The 17,252-nt window shown below is 39.8% G+C and overlaps 1 protein-coding gene across 5 annotated transcripts in view; it reads left to right on the plus strand.

Moving 5' to 3' along the window:
* Positions 1 to 17,252, plus strand: part of FTCDNL1 (formiminotransferase cyclodeaminase N-terminal like) — a 36,792-nt gene that overhangs the window by 2,001 nt on the left and 17,539 nt on the right. For 4 of the 5 annotated variants that reach the window (XM_054586219.1, XM_054586220.1, XM_054586218.1 and 1 more), the window contains exons 2-4: positions 156 to 281; positions 2,895 to 2,990; positions 4,208 to 4,360. In XM_054586219.1, coding sequence (XP_054442194.1) covers positions 167 to 281; positions 2,895 to 2,990; positions 4,208 to 4,360 — 364 coding nt within the window. In that variant the 5' untranslated portion in view covers positions 156 to 166. The remainder of the gene's footprint in view (positions 1 to 155; positions 282 to 2,894; positions 2,991 to 4,207; positions 4,361 to 17,252) is intronic. The other variant, XM_054586215.1, reaches the window with a different exon arrangement.

The raw sequence follows: 17,252 nt of genomic DNA on the forward strand, positions 1-17,252 counted from the left end.
TTATCATTTAGGTGTTCCCTAGGAATGAAGAGTGACGTGTTAATATTATGACTAATTGGTTTCCAAAGAGCTATGATGTTTTTATGGTGAATAAACATGAAAATATGAATGAAACGTAGAGACTGAAATGAAGGTTCCTTTTTCTCCCATTCTAGAAGAATTCAGCATGTCTTCCTCCAGATTGGGGCTCCGTTTGGCTGCCTGTTTACTAAACATTTCAGAAGCCAGAAGAAAACACATTGTTGAGAACATAGCAAAAGCAGCTCTTCTTGGAAAAAATGGTAGGAAAAACAGATATGTAGTGTTTTGATAATACAGTAACTTTTGTACTCTGCAGACAGTATCCGTAGAACACTTTTCTTTCTTCATAGATTTACCCCCTTGTTCTTGGGCTGTTAACAGCTTCTGCAGGACTCTGGGATACTGAGGGAGAACGGTTACACAGATGTGCACATATGGTCTTTTCCAAATGCCTACATGCGCTCAGAAACACAGTTCTTGACTTTGGAGAGTGATTGTCTGAAATATCCACTGTTCAGGATATTGACAGGCTCCTGAGAAAGGTATAGTTACGTAAAGGTTAAAGACTCCCTTCATAGGCTGTTTATTTGGTCATTAATAGAATGAGAGTAACTGGGCATTATGCTTTTTATTCAGCAGGTTACATAAAAAATAAACTTGCCGTATACCAACTACTTCTCAAAGCACTCCTGCCAGCAAAGCCCATGCTATCATTATGGCATTATTACTTCACATTTTCTCTGTGTAAAGACTCAGGCAATTGCATTGAATTGATGTGGGCAAGATCACTTAGCAATTCAGAAGACTGGAACTCAAGCCTCTTTACTTCCTGGGCCAGTATTTACTAAGATAGAGAGTACCTTTTTTTTTTTTTATTTTTTACCCTTGTTGAAATGTTCACATAATGAAACAGTTCAAGACATCACTTGTTTTTACTCATATACACAAAGCACAGGGTATTTACAGACTTAAAATTGTTTAAATAGAAAGCCTTGTTGTTAAATGAAGTCTTTTTGGCAATGGGTGAGCATTAGGACCAGAGTCCCAAAGCTTTTTGGACAGTAAATTTTAATTTCTTATTGTCATTTTTGATTTAGTTATTGCTTTTCATGAGGAAGAAGTGTTTCCTTCAGCCCATTGCTAATGATTGAGGACATTTAAATTACTGTCTTGCAACTTTGCAGGAGCTAGAAATGTCTATGAAAATTCCTGATAGTGCTGATAAGAAAAATCCTCTGGAGTCACTATACAGCTGTGCTTTTGCATTCTCTTTGTGGGAATAGCCCGTTTGGGCCCCTCATTGTCAGACACAGTACATGTAATGGGATTGGGTTACCTGTCTCTGTGATTAAATGACTGTGCAGAGACATTTGGGGAAGCCACACACTGGTGGACGCTTGGGTCTCTACTCATAGTTTTTATCAGCTTATTAGTGGCAGCAGCTCAAATGGAATTATAGCTATTACACTCCATTACAAATACCAAACAATTTACTTCTGCTGAGATTCAGACTGACAGCTCCTCCTGCCAGCAGTGATTTTTTCCTATGTGCATGCTGTAGAAATTGCAGGAGAAAGTGTTGCATTCTTTCAGCATTTGATTCAATTGGGTCATATGAAACTGAGAATAAAAAGCTTTTCAGAAGAAATGGAGGATGAAAAAAAATAAAATCATCTCTTTTCTTCTAGGAGCTAGAGTGCGTTGAAAAATACATTTAAAAGGAGGTTGTATGAGCTTGTTCTTGCTTTATTTTTTATAGTTATGGAAATGCAGGGAAGGTAGCAGTAGTTAAGAAAATGACCTATTGTTTTACAAATACTTTAAAGGCATTTATTTTTAAGTGAGTGGAATAAAACCGTATCACCTATAATTTTTCTAATTAAGTAATGTGAAAACATTTAAATGGCATAAAAAGTCTAGGTAAAGAAACCTGAGTTATAAATTTTAGACCTACACCAGGGCAGGTCTGTATAGATGCTCATTTGGCTATGAGCAAGTGACATAGTTTATCCTTTCATATTATTAAAGTTAATAACATAGGGCTGCCATAAGCTCTGTAGTTCCTGCGTGTAACTTATTTTTCCTCTCTTCTGAAAAGATTAATTGTTAAGCTGCCAGGGGACAGGGCGACAAAGGTATAATGGCATAGAGAAAGGTTTAATTACCGCCTGAAAACTTTTGTCCTTCACTTTGAATTAGCTTTTGCAGGCTTAAGGGGGACTTTTAAAGGGGCTGAACCAGGCTTGTAAACTTCAAAAATAACTTCGGGGTTATGTGTGGCTGCCATATAGGGTATGGCAGCTTTCTCCTCAAGGTTACACATTCAAGTGAGTCACAAGCCACTGAAAGCTGGAAGTCATTAACATCTGAAGGCTGTTGGTGGCCCCTGAAAAGGAGATGGTGGAGTCAGAACAGTTTCTAATAGACAGGTGCATGCATCCCAGAAACCTCTGCTTCAGGCGCTAATTGGCCTATCCTAATTTTTCCAGATGTCAGATTTTCTTCTAGACAGTTTGATTTCTGAGTTTGGGAAGGAAAAATTGGTAAGACCTAGAAGATGAGATTGATGAGGAACAGAATTTAGAGTGATATGACGTGGCAATTGAAAGAGGAGACTACCGTTTTAGACTGAGTTAAGAGAGATCAAAGGCTAGTGTTTGAGCTTAGCCATCTGGTTATAGAGAAAGATGCTGCAAGAAGTGGACATTACTACCCATGAATTTTGTGATTAGCCAAAGCCACTTCAAAGGTCACACCGCAGAACTGTATTGAACTAAATTTAATTGTATCAGAAGAAATAAAGTATTAGGGCTTCATTACAGAAAAACAATTGTGTGTGTGTGTGTGTGTGTGTATTTTTTTTTTTTTAACAGGGAAGAATCATCCTGAAGTATCAGTACTCAATATATTTTCTGATCAAGACTACAACAGATCAGTCATTACAATAGCAGCTTCTGTTGATGAATTAGGTGAGATTTCAGTTTCTTTCTCTCCATATATGTCTATGAAGAAGGGTAGGTTTCAGATAGACTGGAATGCTCTTTAGTCATTGATTTCCTGTTCAAATATGAACAATCCATTACTTGGAGAGTCTACCTCAAAACTACATTTCATCATTTTTCTGAACATACACATCTCAGACATTTCCCATTTCCTCTTCAGTAAAATGAACCTTGGTGTCCAAGAGTTAATATCATTCTTTCCCTGAAGATGATCAGATACCCTTTGTGGTTAAGAAAAACATCTTCAAGCTTTAACCTGTGGAGAAATAGGGTGGTAGTCAGTCTTGATTTCAGTTATAAGTTGGCATAGGATGAAACACGCTAAGCAGTTATATTTTGTGTTGGGAGCCCAAATATTGAGTTGGTTCATGGGTTGAAATGAAATGTCTCATGCTGTAAGGTTTAGTGGGACAACTTGAATTTGAAGGATCAAAACTGTTTAAACAAAAACCTGTATTAATATTGCTTAATAAAGGGTTCAAAATAGTTTAAAATAAACTTTATTTCAACTGAGCAGATTGTCTTTTTTCCAAAAGGTATTTGTTTGAAGAACCAAGAGCTGACTGATAACTCCTAGCAAACAGAGGATAAATTACCTTGAATATTAATTATAGGATGTAAAATTTGCTTCTTTGCTGTTTATCTCTCTTGCTAAAATGGTCATATGGTACTGCTAATAAAAACTCACAGAATAATAACATAAAACTCTTAGGTGTCTATAATATGTATTTAGATAAAACAGTAAATCTACTGGGCAAGAGCAAACCTAAAATACTTACACACTTTTAAAACTTTATTTTTGTATGTATACTTTAATATAAATTCATAACACATTCTGAAAATAACAAAGAACTTTAATTCATTTGATAAAATTGAAAAGATTTAAAGTAACATATTATAAAAAAATACAGAGGTATTTAAGACTGATAAACTTTGCATAATTCCTCCACTTTGGGGAATAAAGAGTTGAAAGAAATGTGAAACTTCAGGAGAGTAGAGAGGTGGGGCAAGACAATTGGGAGGTGGGACAAGGGGAAATGTTAGCTCTTTTATTTTTATTATGGGTGAAAAAAATCTATACTGATTACAAAAGAAAAACAGCCAGTGGGGCAATAAAATATATCTGCTTCCTGAGTCATGTTTGAAAGTTTAATGATTGTCTTACACAATTTTACCTTTTAAAGGCAATTCTGTTCTGGCTGCCTGCTTGGAGGCCTTCCAGTCTATCGATATGGAGGTTCAAGAGGGAATCCACCCTTGTCTGGGAGCAGTGGACCTGATTCCCATTTACCCTCTCACTGATGTTGGAGTGGAAGAGTGTGGAGCTGTGGCCAGAAGTAAGAGAAAGTTTGGGGTGGTGTGTTATCTCTTAATGGAAACTATTTTTACAAATGAGAATAGCTTGAGACAATATAATCACTCCTCAGCTCCCTGGGAAAAGTCAACCTTGAAGATCTGTATCAACAATTAGCTTTAATGGGTCGCAGTGGCACATCGTGTCTCTGTGACTCATCCTTCTACTTTCCACACCACGACACTATGGGATACGAACTGCTCTGGGATGCAGCAAATCAATCATTTTGTCCTTTACAAATTCCTGATGGATCATGAGGAAACAACAGTAGTTTCTAATGAGTTCCTTAGACTCTTCAGGGCAGAGTGATGGTGTGTTTTGCCCATCTGTGTCTTATTTTCTTGAGCAGGGGTAATGATGAGGTTGAAAAACCACTTAAATGTTAACTCCTAACCCTTTTTCCTCTGACTTTTTTCCCCTTCTTTTCCTATGCACGACTCTCTTTAAGATTTTCTTTAGAACTGAACTGTCACATGCTTGATTTCAGCCCCAGGGGTAAGTTTAATTTGGAAAATTTGAGCTATGTCACTTGAGGTGTTTTTGAATTAGGCAAATTGGGAGAAAAGAAAGACCTTTTGCCTGGACTGTCTAGCTGCACCACGGTTAATTACGACACGCAGAGGCTCATAACCTTTGGGGAAAAGTCCGCCTTAGGATAATTGCATTCTTCTCTGTATGACCTCAGAAATCCCTCTATGATGTTGCCTCATTTTTATTTAATAGTGAATTGTCTAACATTTGGGATGTAGATTTGGACTCTAGCTGAGCTACATCAAGCACTAGGAATAGGAAATGAGACTTGTTTCCAAAGGAGAACCTCACTGTTGTGCTGCATTTTAATATGACCTGACAATCTAAGGATTACTTCCCAGCAAAGTCTTGGCCCAACATTTGCTTGCTTTTTTATCCAAGAAAGAGTTAAAATGCAACATGGGGGAAAATATGTCTCACACAAAAATGAAGAGTTCAGAATTGTTGAGACCAGAATAATGATTTTAATTGTCTTCAAAACAATTATGTTCAATTACATTAAATCTCAAATTAGCTAGTACATGAAGTTCTTCATTACATCAGGACTAGTCCACCCCAGATGTTCATCCTGCATAGGAGACAGTTGACAATCACGGGGTCTGGACACAGTATTTCTCCCTTCCCTCGCCCTTTTGCTTCATTGGCAGCTACTGTACCTCATGATTTAAACATGGACATTTCTAATTAAATGAGAGCTCAGCTGCATTCTTGAACTAATTTATAACATTTGATTTGAAATGTAATAGCTTCAATCTTCATCTGATTAAAAACAGTCACGTACTGTACATGGTTACTATTTTGATGCTCCAACATGCAGTTTTTATTTTTACATTCCCCTTTCTGCACAGCTGTTCATCTAATATCATCCAATTTTTTTTTTTTGTAACAACATGCTCAGACATTCTTAAAAGGCAAAAGTATTCAAATTCTATGATCTGGCTGTTCCCCAGACAGCGAACGGGTGCTTTTCAGTAGGGTAACCTCTTCTCGGGGACACCAACCTTAAGTTAGTAATTCAGCTAACTTTCCTTGGGAAGAAGGGCAATGGAGAACAGTGCAGTCACATAAAAGGGAGTTGATACTGATAATTAATATTGACTATTATATTGATAATTCATATATACTTTGTGTGTAAAAACTGAATAATACATTTTGGGACTTTTTGTTTTCAGCTATAAACTTCCTTATACCTTAAGGAGGGTGATCTTAAAGTAGGGTCCAAAATTGGTGTTCAGAGGACTTATAAATACTATAAAAATCATTTGCAGGTTTTTATGTATGTGCCTTCTTGTATATATACATAGACACATACATTCGAACGTAATTTTATGTATAATTTTAGTTTAAGAATTTTTAGAATAAAGGGCACAACAAGCAGAGGCTCAGTGGTGGGAGCAGCCTGAGCTTCCAGACCAGAACTTAGAGGCCGGTGCGATGAGAAAGGCATTCCTGGGAAGGCGATGAAATGAAGCTCAAGAGGTAATTAGAGGTCAGATCATGAAGTCTTACATGCCAGGTGGAGTTCAAAGCCTATTCTAAGCGACGTGCACCATTGAAGGGTTTTAAGCAAGAAAGTGGTGTGATTGGCTTTGAATTGTAGAAAGACCACTCTGCCTCCATGATAGAGAATGGACAAGAAGCAGGCAAATCAGTTTGGAAAGTTGATGGTGGCCTAAGATAATAGAGAATGGGGAGACTGTATGGGATGTTGGGGTTGGGGAACAAAACAGTGGTATCTAAAGTTGAGATTTGGGGGAAAAGCATGAGTTCTGTTTTTTTATATTCTGCCATTTGGCAATTGAATATACAACTGGGAGCCAGGGGACACATAAACCTACTCTATATTTATTTAAGTCTTACAGTTTTTAAACATGTTTTGGACTTCAGTTTTTTATTTTCTATAGAAACCACATTTGGTCAGTTAGACTACATCTCATTTTTACCTCTACTATGTCTCTAATTTTTTCCTCTTCTCCCTTTTTCCCTTCTTCCCTCTTTCCTTGCCCCTCTCTCTTCTTGCCATCCCTCCTTTCCTTCTTTTTGTTGTTATCAAAATGATACATGCATGTGGCTAAAAGCCATATGTTCTACAGGGTTTGTCCCCCAAACTTTAAGTTCCTACATAGCCCGCCTTTCCCCCTTACCATACACAAACTTTAATTTCCTCCTCCCCCAAGCCAAGTGCTCTCACCTCTTTCATTTTATTATTTAATATCAATACCAGATACCTAAATATCAACGGAACTTCTTCGTTTTTGAGTTTTAGGCATTGTCTATTGACTTCTTACTGCAGAAGGTAAGCATTTAGCTTCCTCTCACCCCACCCCTCATTTCCCAACACACTCACACACACGCACACTCTCTCTCTCTCTCTCTTTCTCTCTCTCTCTTACACACACACTCTTACTTCCCAATACTTCCTTCTCAATATGTTGTGTTGGCCAAAAAGTTCATTTAGTTATTTCCATATGATGTCTCTAGTAGCGCTTAGTTGTCTTTAACTTCATTTGAAACATTTCTTTTGTATTGTGACAGCTGTCATATTAGCATGGATTTTAAAAAACTTATCAAAATTGGTGAATTATTGTGCAGCCATTATAATATTGAAGATGGAAGAAAATATGCAATGTTTTTAGCATATTATGCTTTATTTGAAGAAGGGTAAAAACGCAACTGAAATGCAAAAAAAAGAAAGATTTGCGCAGTGTATGGAGAAGGTGCTGTGACTAATCAAACGTGTCAAAAGTGGTTTGTGAAGTTGCTTGGTACTATTGAAATTTTGGCCAAATAATTCTTTCCTGTGGGGCCGTCTTATGCATTGGAAGATGTTTAGCAGCACCCCGGCCTCTACTCACTAGAAGCTGATGGCAAGAGGTAGCTGACATACGCAAAATATTCAAATCAATGAAGTTATTGGTGAAAATGAAAAAAATGTGTATTTTATTTTACAGAAAAAACTAAACAGACTTTTTGGCCAACCTGATGGTTATGTCAAAATCTGGATCAATACTTAGTGGTTACATTTTTATGACTGTAAACATGCTTCACAATGAATTATTTAAAATGTTGTTATTTTATCCTTTCTGCAAATTTTTTTTTTCTGGAGATGATCATTATCTTTTTGATTGATTACTTAGTTTTTATTTACTTATCACTGACTTAACCCCAAACTCTGTGTTAACATTTCTCCGTGCATTCAAGTACAGCAATCCATGTGCTGAGTGTCCTGTACTTTTCATCTTCTTGAAGAAATATCTTCTCAAACTCTGAACTGTTCCAATTAGGACTGTTTATCCTCAATTTGTTGAGCATAACTGTCATCCTGGGATCTCCTAGGTATCCCCTTTATCTTTCTCTGTGTTGGAGTCCTTGGTTCCTGAATCCTGTGGGGGGTGGGGGGTGGGTGTGTGTGTGTGTGTGTGTGTGTGTGTGTGTGTGTGTGTGTGTGTGTCTTAAAATTTATGCCCTTGTTTTGATAGCTATCCCTTAGTAGCTATCAAAAAAATGGGGGAACTACATTTCTGATACCTTGTTGGTCTATAAATACCACTCTTCTACCTTCACATTTGTTAGCCTGGCTAGGTATAGAATTCTAGGTTAGACATAATTTACCTTTATTTTGAAGGCATTGTGTGATTGAATTCTTATTTTCATGTTGCTCTTGAGACTTACGAAGCCATTGTGAGTCCTGATCTTTGTATGTGAACTGTCATTTTTTTCTGGAGTCTTTAAGATCTTTACTTTGTTCCCACAGTTCTGAAATTCCTGTTACATTCCTTTTTATGGATCTGTTTTCATTCATTGTGCAGGAGTCTTGGTAGGCCCTTTGAATCCTTGAAACTCTTACCTTTCAGTGCTGGATAATTCTCTTGAATTATTCCATTGATGATTTCTTTCATTTGCTGTTTTGTTTTTGTTTTTGTTTTTTGTTTTTTTTCTAGAAGCCCCGTTATTTGGATATTGGAACACCTGTACTACTTCTCTACATTTATTTTCTCTCTTTTTTCCATCACTTCATATTTTTATACTACTTTCTGGCAAATTTTCTCTATTTTATATCCCAAGCCTTCAGTCAAAATTTTTCATTTCTTCTGTATTAGTTTCCAAGTGCTTTTCATTTACTCTCTAAATGTTTCTTTTATTTTATTATTTTAATTAACATCCTGGTCTTGTCTCATGTATGTAATATCAATGGATAAGTTTTGACATCTTCTTCTTCCTGCACAGTGTCTGATCCCCAGCCCCTAACCCCAGGCTGCATTTCTGTGTTTTAAAGGCTTTCGTCAAATGTCTGATGGTCCATGGTGGGCAGCTTATTCTGAGTGAATACCAAAAGGTTGAATGGATACTCTGAGTATGTAGGTGGGGTTTGTTAGCTTCAGCTGATCTGACTGTATTGTTTATTTGGGGACCTCCTATGTCTGTATTTTTTTCATCTTTCCTCTTGGGCTGTTCAAGTTCCCCAGAGAAGGATCTTCCTGTCTTCAGCCTGGAGTGTAGACATAGCTGTGTTGTAGGAGCTAGGCTGTGGAAGAGGGCTGAAAAAGTCTCAGCATTTAGTTTGTAAATGTTCTCTTAATGCCCCTCTTATCGTTAATCACCCCTGTCTGCAGCTGTGCCCAGTATCCCCCAGCCCAGATCTCTTCTGTTTTACCTCTTGTTCTTCTGCCAAGGTGGTGGGGAGCAGGGCAGTTTCCTGTCTGTGGAAAGGAGAAGGGGATCCAACTGCCACTTAAACAGACTTCCCACAGGTCTCTCTGTTTTGATCTGTGCCTTTACCTTCCCTCCCAAAGTGAGGTTGCCAGTTCTGGGGACTTGCAGGTACCTGTGGTATAAGTCAGGTTGCTGCTCTTTCTCTTATTGTCTTGAGTCTGTTAAGTAACCATCACTCATATCTGCTTTCAAGTTCCAACACTATCACCTCCTATTTCTTTTCTATTTGGATTAGTCAGTGCTTTTAAAAAAAATATATCTCTTTACCATCTTTTTTTCTGGGGTCTTTGGAAGAAGTGAAAGGAAACATAGGGATCCACACTCCTGTCGTTACTGGGAAGTCCCCACTTCTCTAATTCTTCCTTATGACTTTTAATTATCTTGGATCCTTCAAGAACAATGAATTCACCTAATGTGGAGTCAATGGTTAACACACAGGGACATTATTTTTTTGTCTAACATCTAATTCAGTTTTTAAAATATTTAGTCTCATTTTCTGGACTTGTATACATCTCTTACAGACAATTTCTCTGAAGGATTTCTGTGGGTCGTAGTGCATCCTTTGAGTTTTGTACTCCTTCCTTACTCAATGTTTTCATGTGCAGGAACCAGTGTCTCTGAAACATGACCCCGTTTCCCATTCACATACACACCTTCATAGGAGGATGGAGTGAAAGTGGAGGGGAGGGGTCAGGGCAGAAGGCGCTTAAAAATTCCCCCAATGATTTACCAGTGAAAATGGCTTACCTACCATACAGTTCATAATACCGAGCTTTAAAAGTCTGGACTATAGCTATGAATTTTTAAATGATATGGAAACTTGCTTTTTGTTTTATGTTGTTAATCAAATGAAATAATGTTTGTATGGTGTTATATAAATTGACACTATTTAGAAAAATAAGGTGCTAGCTAAGTTAGTTATATGTATAAAGAAATACCTTCTGCCTGGTTGATTTTTATTTTTTGATTTATCCTAAAATATATAAACCATTAATGAATTTGATTAGAATTATCAGCCTTGTTAGATGTTTTCTTGAGTATTTTTGTGACTTGGAGGACATGTGCCATGACAAATTCACACTACGTCAACACTTGTGTGATCGTCTTGAGACCCTTTGATTACTTTATTACAGTCTGTCAAAACATGGGCTGATCTGGCAAATCAGGAGCAACTTTTCATTCAAGAATTTTCTACTCCGATTCTCCCGTTGCTATGGAGATCGTCTCATAAAACAGCCTTGGATTGGGTAGAGATTAGTCAGTTTAGATGCTGGGTTCTGACACTGCTTTCTCCAGAATCAGCATTGCCCTCGCTGCCATGACATAAGCCAAATGCTGGGCTTTACAAGCATATGTTAACATAGTTTTAGGACATAGCACTTAGTTGGAGAATTCTATAATATTGCCGCCGCATAAAAAGTGGGAAAAAACAAGGGATAGTGCATTGGGAGAGTACTTAAACCATTAAGATCAATTTTTAGTGGCTTTAGTACATTTTATCTATGAGGGAGAGCTTCCAGGTTGTTCGCAAGTGCACATGGCTGCAGGCTTAAGGAAGAAACAGGGTTACATCTGCCACTGGAAGACAGAGGCACTAACGAGGAAAGAAGGCCCTTACGGGAACACTGGAATACACCTGCTTATTCTTATGGCAGTTAGAGATGAACCCAATCTTACTGGAAAAGAGCTGCGCTCTCTTCTCTTATTTTGGCTCTGCAGGCATCTGAAGTCCAAGCAGATTAAAACATCACGAGGCAACTCTTGACCAGAGCTGGTGGATAAATGCTCTTGCCTTTTGCCCCTGAGATGGGTAATTCTAAGGCCCATTCCAGCAAGATCAAGTGCCGGTTGCTCAGAACAATGACTAGCTTGATAAAACACACCCTTGTATTAGTTTGCCCTTCTTACCTATTTCACTCTTGAGGTATGTTGAATAGGGTTTATTGAAAATATTGACAAGAATAAATGTACCATAAGAATCTTTTAATTGGAATGAGTAAGTGAAGTGCCTGAAATCTTGCTGCCTGGGTGTGTACTTGTAATTCTTTCCTAGTGTAGAAGCCACTTATAAGATTTAGAGTTAAAAACTGGGAGGCCCATCTCCCCACTATCACTTCACCTAGGGAAAGGGTGCCTTGGAATACTTAGGATTAAGCCAGGAGTTATTGTGGGAGGCATTAATGAACATTCACCCCTTACTGGCCAGGGGAGCCTTGGGGGTAGTCAAAGTTTAGGGGCTAAAGGTTTTCTGACTTTGAGTATTTATCTACAGCCCCAAGAGATTGATTTTATTGGATGACAGATGGTGTTTCAGAGAATGTGGACTTAACAGGGAATTGTAACAGGTGATTGATACCCCACACTAGCTTTTCCAGCCCAGGCCCCCGACCTTGGTAATACTTTTCCTGAATTCCTTTTTCTTTTTATCCCTGCTTCCTAGTATTTGCTGTAACTTCCAGTGTCAAGGCCCCTAGAATGAGAAAATTCTGAAGAAATAACATAGTGATGCTAGATGGCCCTCTACGTTTTAGCGGATCAACCCAGGTCTCTTCACATTGTCAGGCACCCGCCAGCCCACGTGCCTGGTCCCCTTTGGTCAGGGTATGCTTCCTCAGGGGCCCGGAGCATGTGACAGCAGGGCTGGTGAGAAAATATGCTTATAGCATCATTGTTAATTAGATTGATTATCATTTATTGTTTGACTCTTAGAAGTACATATTTTAGACAAATCATTCTCCAGTTTTAATTGACTGAAAATGTATAGTAAGGTAATATCTCGACACATTAATTGTTGTGTGTTCCTTTCACGAATAGCCTATGTGTGACAGTTTCCTGCACAGCCTGTGTTTTCTGCTACCTTGGCGGGGGGGGGGGAGGGTAGAGGCCTTGGGAAAGCAGGCACGGCATTTACTCGTAGCACTAGGTAGAGAAAGAAGGAGGCCACCCCCTTCCCTGCCCCGTGGGAGATGAGGACTGGGGCACTAAAAATAATACACTTCCTCCTTTCCCAAATTTTGAACCAATTCAACAGTAGAGAAAGGCAGATGAGAAAAGGAGATATTTAAGAGGGGAAACTCCCCCACAAAATGGAATTATCTTCCGGAGAATGAGCCCCTCGTAGCAGAGGCTTCCCCCACTAGGTGAGTGTTCTAGGAACCCATCTGTATCAGTGTACCAGCGGGTGGTGTTCTGAGAGGCTGCGTTCGGCTTCAGTGAATTTTTTTTGAAGACCCTTTCAATGCATTTGCCCATTTCTTGATGAGTGATTTATGAGCACACCTGCATACACCAACCTGCGTGTTCAGCAATTTTTGACCAAAAATGGCATGACTTCTATGCCCCACCCTTCCTATTCACCTGATTTTACTCCAGTGGAAAAAAGTCCTCAAAGGGAAACATTTTGCCAATGTGGAAGAGGTAAAACAAAAAATCTCAGAAGCACTAAAAGCCATCAAAATCTACAAGTTCACACTGTTTTGAGCAGTGAAAAAAAAGGTCTCGATAGGTGTGTTGCATCAAATGGAGAATCCTTCGAAGGTGACTGAAGTTTAAACATATAAGAATAAATACACAATTTTTTAGAAATAAATTCCATTGTTTGGGGGTCTTCCTGGTGCTAATTTTATTACTGATAAAACTAATGCAGACAGCTGAGCTCATCCACCTGGACAATTAGACAGACTTACCTGCCAGTCCCTGGCAGCCCTTGGCCAGCAGAGGCCTACCCTGAAAAGCCTACGGCGAGGAGGAGTGGATGGGAACACATTTCCTGCTGATACACAGCCCCTAAGAAGGAAGAAAGAGAAGGCCTGTGCAAACCCATTCGTCCCATCCCAGAATGAATGCTGGGAGGGAGCAGGGCCAATGTTTTAATTTCTTAGGGCTGCAGTAACCAAGTGCCACAGACCAGGTCATTTGAAAAGAGAAGCTGATGTACAAACACAGCTCTGGAGACACGAAGTCCAAGATCAGGGTGTCAGCAGTGTTGGTTCCCTCTGAGGGCTGTGAGGGAAGGATCTGTTCCATTTTGGCTTTTTACAAAAGTCACTATGTTCACATGGCATTCTCCCTGTATATTGTCTGTGTCCAAATTTCCCCTTTTTATGAGGACACCAGTCAAATTGGGTTAGGGCCCCACCTTACTCCGGTATGACCTTATCTTAACTAATTATATTTGCAATGACCCTATTCTCAAATAAAGTCACATTCTGAAGTCCCCCAGTGGAAAGCTGAGTGCACAAATAGCCCGGGGGCTATGACTTCAACATTTGAATTTGGCAGAGGGTGGGGGCAGGGGATACAATTTAACCCATAAGTGCCAGCAAGACCAGCAGAACTCTTTCTATGGGGGAGGAATGTCAGCAATGGACAATAAGCATTTTTTTCTGCAAAAGGATATTTAATGAGGTGGGCATGGGGTATGTGGACATCCACTGAGAGGTGGCAAAGAGGAGAGGAACTGCAGGGAGAGGCATGGCAGGACTCGACCTGTATGGGTGGGGGGAAGACGGTGAGGATTTGGGTGAGGCTTGAGGCTACCGGGAGGTGGTTGAGTGTCATCTGTAGCCAGTGGCTGGGAAGATGCATGGTTGCTGAAGACACAAAGGTAACCGAACTAACTCATGCACATTATCTGTGTGCCATTTGGGGAGCACTGTTTAGGTGGAAGGGCTAAGTTAACTCTTCATTGCTATGGGGAGTGGACTGTATGTTGAAGGCTGTTTATACATTGCTGGTACATTGGCCAGCAGAAGGATTTTTGGCTATACCCGATGCTTTGGTATATCCCATCTGAATTACTCTTGGGGAAGCCCCAGCTTCCCAATAGCCCCCCTAAAAGAGAATGAGAGGTCCTTACAAAGGGGGAACACTATATGGAAGTGACAGGCCCAATCCTAATCCCGCCCACCCATGACATATGTATGTATGTGTGCTCATTAGTTATTGATCAGCATGAACTAAACAATTACATCACGTTGAGTGGCTTGCAGGGAAGACAAATGGTAAGTGGGCAAAATAAACATTTTAGAGGTAAATAAACCTGAGTTCAAATTCCAGATCTGCTACTTGCCAGCTGACTTTAAGAAAAAATATTAGTCTCATTTACAATCTGTCTTGTTTTTGAATCTATCCTGTGGGGAATGATATCATCCTATGAAGATGGTTATGAGAAATAATGCCTGTATGTAGAGCCCCTGGTTCTCTGCCTCCCACCAGAGAATAGCTGTCTCTATTTTTAGCGATTCTCTGTGGCCTTACAGAGGAGGGCACTGAGTCGGGGCCCAGGCTATTCCCCTGCACTGTAAAGCGAGTGGATCACTCTGTTTCTTTCATGTTATCAAGATTCTCAGTAAGGTGCTTTTTAAGAAAAGGATTACATGACAGGATGATTAAAAACCACTTGCATAGGAGATCTTTAAAGTGTTTTCAAGCTCTAAAATTCTAAGTTCTATAGCAGACAGCTCCTCCCTTATTGCTTCTTGATTTGCAAAATAATATATTGTATGCCAGTATGTATTTCAGAGAAATATTAGGAAGATAAGTGAAGAGGTATTTGTGCATGTTTCCATATAGTAGATGCTATTGTGGCTATCAGAGGAGAATAATAGAGTACCTTTTCCTAGAAAGCTGGGGCCATGAAATCTGCACCTGAAACAAGTAGCACCATAGGACAGAATGAAGCAAGTGACTGAATACAATGTGTTATATATGCTAGGTCACCCAGGAAAGTATAATTTTCTAAATGAATAACATGTCTGCACAAAGTGGTATTTATATTAGCATATGCCCTATAAAGGAATAAGAGCTCTTAGTATATACATTTCTATGAAGTATATTATATACCATGAGGTCTGTCTAGAAGGTATCCAGTCATGTCCTATGAAAATAGACATTTTTTAAATGTTTTAATTGTATTTTATTGATTATGCTATTACAGTTGTCCTGATTTTTCCCACTTTTCCCCCCTCTACGCAGCATACCCCACCCCCTCAGGCAATGCCCCCCACCTTTGTTCATGTCCACGGATCATGCATCTAAGTTCTTTGGCTACTCCATTTCCCATACTGTACTTTACATCCCCATGGCTATTCTGTAACTACCTATTTGTACTTCTTAATCCCCTCACCTCTCACCCATTCTCCCACACACCCCTCCCATCTCTTTATCTTTAACCTTTGGCATTTTAATTATGATGGGTCTTGGGGTGGGCCTCTTTGCATCTTATTTGGGACTATCTGTGCTTCCTGGACTTGCATGTCTATTTCCTTCACTAAATTAGGGAGGTTTTCTTTCATTATTTTTTCAAATAGATTTCCAATTTCTTGCTCTTGCTCTTCTCATTCTGGGACCCCTATGAAGCGAATATTGGATGGCTTAAAGTTGTCCCACAGGCTACTTATACTATCCTTATTTTTTTTGGATTCTCTTTTCTTCTTGTTCTGATTGGCTGTTTTTTGCTTCCTTATGTCCCAAATCATTGATTTGATTCTTTGTTTCCTCCACTCTACTGTTGTTTCCCTGTAAATTGTTCTTTATTTCAATTACTGTATCCTTTGTTTCTGACTGGATCTTTTTTATGCTGCTAAGGTCCTCACTAAATTCCTTGAGCATTCGTATAACCAGTGTTTTAAACTCTGCATCTGAGAGATTGCTTATCTCCATTTCATTTAGCTATTTTTCTGGAGTTTTGACCTGTTCTTTCATTTGGGTCATGTTTCTTTGTCTCCTCCTTTTGGCAGCCTCCCTATGTTTGTTTCTGTGTATTAGGTAGAGCTGCTTTGACTCCATGTCTTGGTAGTGTGGGCTAGTGTTGCAGGTGTCCTGTAGGGTCCAGTGGAACAGCCTTCCCTATCTCCCAAGCTGAGTACTTGAGGTGCACCCTTTGTGTGGACTGAGTACACCCTCTACACCCTCCTCTTGTAGCTGAGCCTTGGTTGCTGTTGGCAGATCAGTGGGAGGGATTTACCCAGGCCAGTCAGTTACAAGGATTGGCTGTGATGACTTACCACCAACCTCCACTCTCTGTGGAAAATCAGCTGTGCAGGGGCAGGGTGTTGGTAGTCTGTGGCTGTCCACTGGGTGCGCTGGCCCTGGGATTTCCCGGGTGGTACAGTCCAAGATCAGCCTCCACCTGTGTTTTGCCTGGGGCCACCCTGCCTGAGTTATAAAGCGATCTGAGATGTCTGCTACTTGTGCTGGACTTGGAATTTCCCCGGCAAAGCCAAGCTGTGAATCAAGGCTGCTAGCTCTGAGCCTGGGACCCACTGAGGCCAGCTGCTGCTTGTTTGAGAGCATTTAGGAAGTTGTGAAGCATGACCCAAGACCATACATTCATATGGAAAAGCAGCTTGGGTGGGCCTGAAGTTGGGTGGGGCAGAGTCTTTGGGGATCTCTAAGGTGTGTCAAACAATGTTAGCCAGGTTGATGGAATCTTAGATACGGCACCAGTCTGTGGGCTCAGTACGGGGAGGGCCCATAAAAGGGACAATGGGCTCCTCTTGCCTTGATGCCAGACACCTTAGTCTCCCCTTGCATGCCACTTTTGCCTCTCAAACCACCTCCCTGGCACCGGAACACAGACGGAGTGAGTCTGAGTAGGTGAGTCTTCCAGAGGAATTGCTTGGGGCTCC

This window comes from Pteronotus mesoamericanus, unplaced genomic scaffold (genome assembly GCF_021234165.1).
Source record: "Pteronotus mesoamericanus isolate MK-2021 breed Mesoamerican mustached bat unplaced genomic scaffold, CSHL_Meso_final contig_90, whole genome shotgun sequence".
Classification (NCBI taxonomy): Eukaryota; Metazoa; Chordata; class Mammalia; order Chiroptera; family Mormoopidae; genus Pteronotus; species Pteronotus mesoamericanus.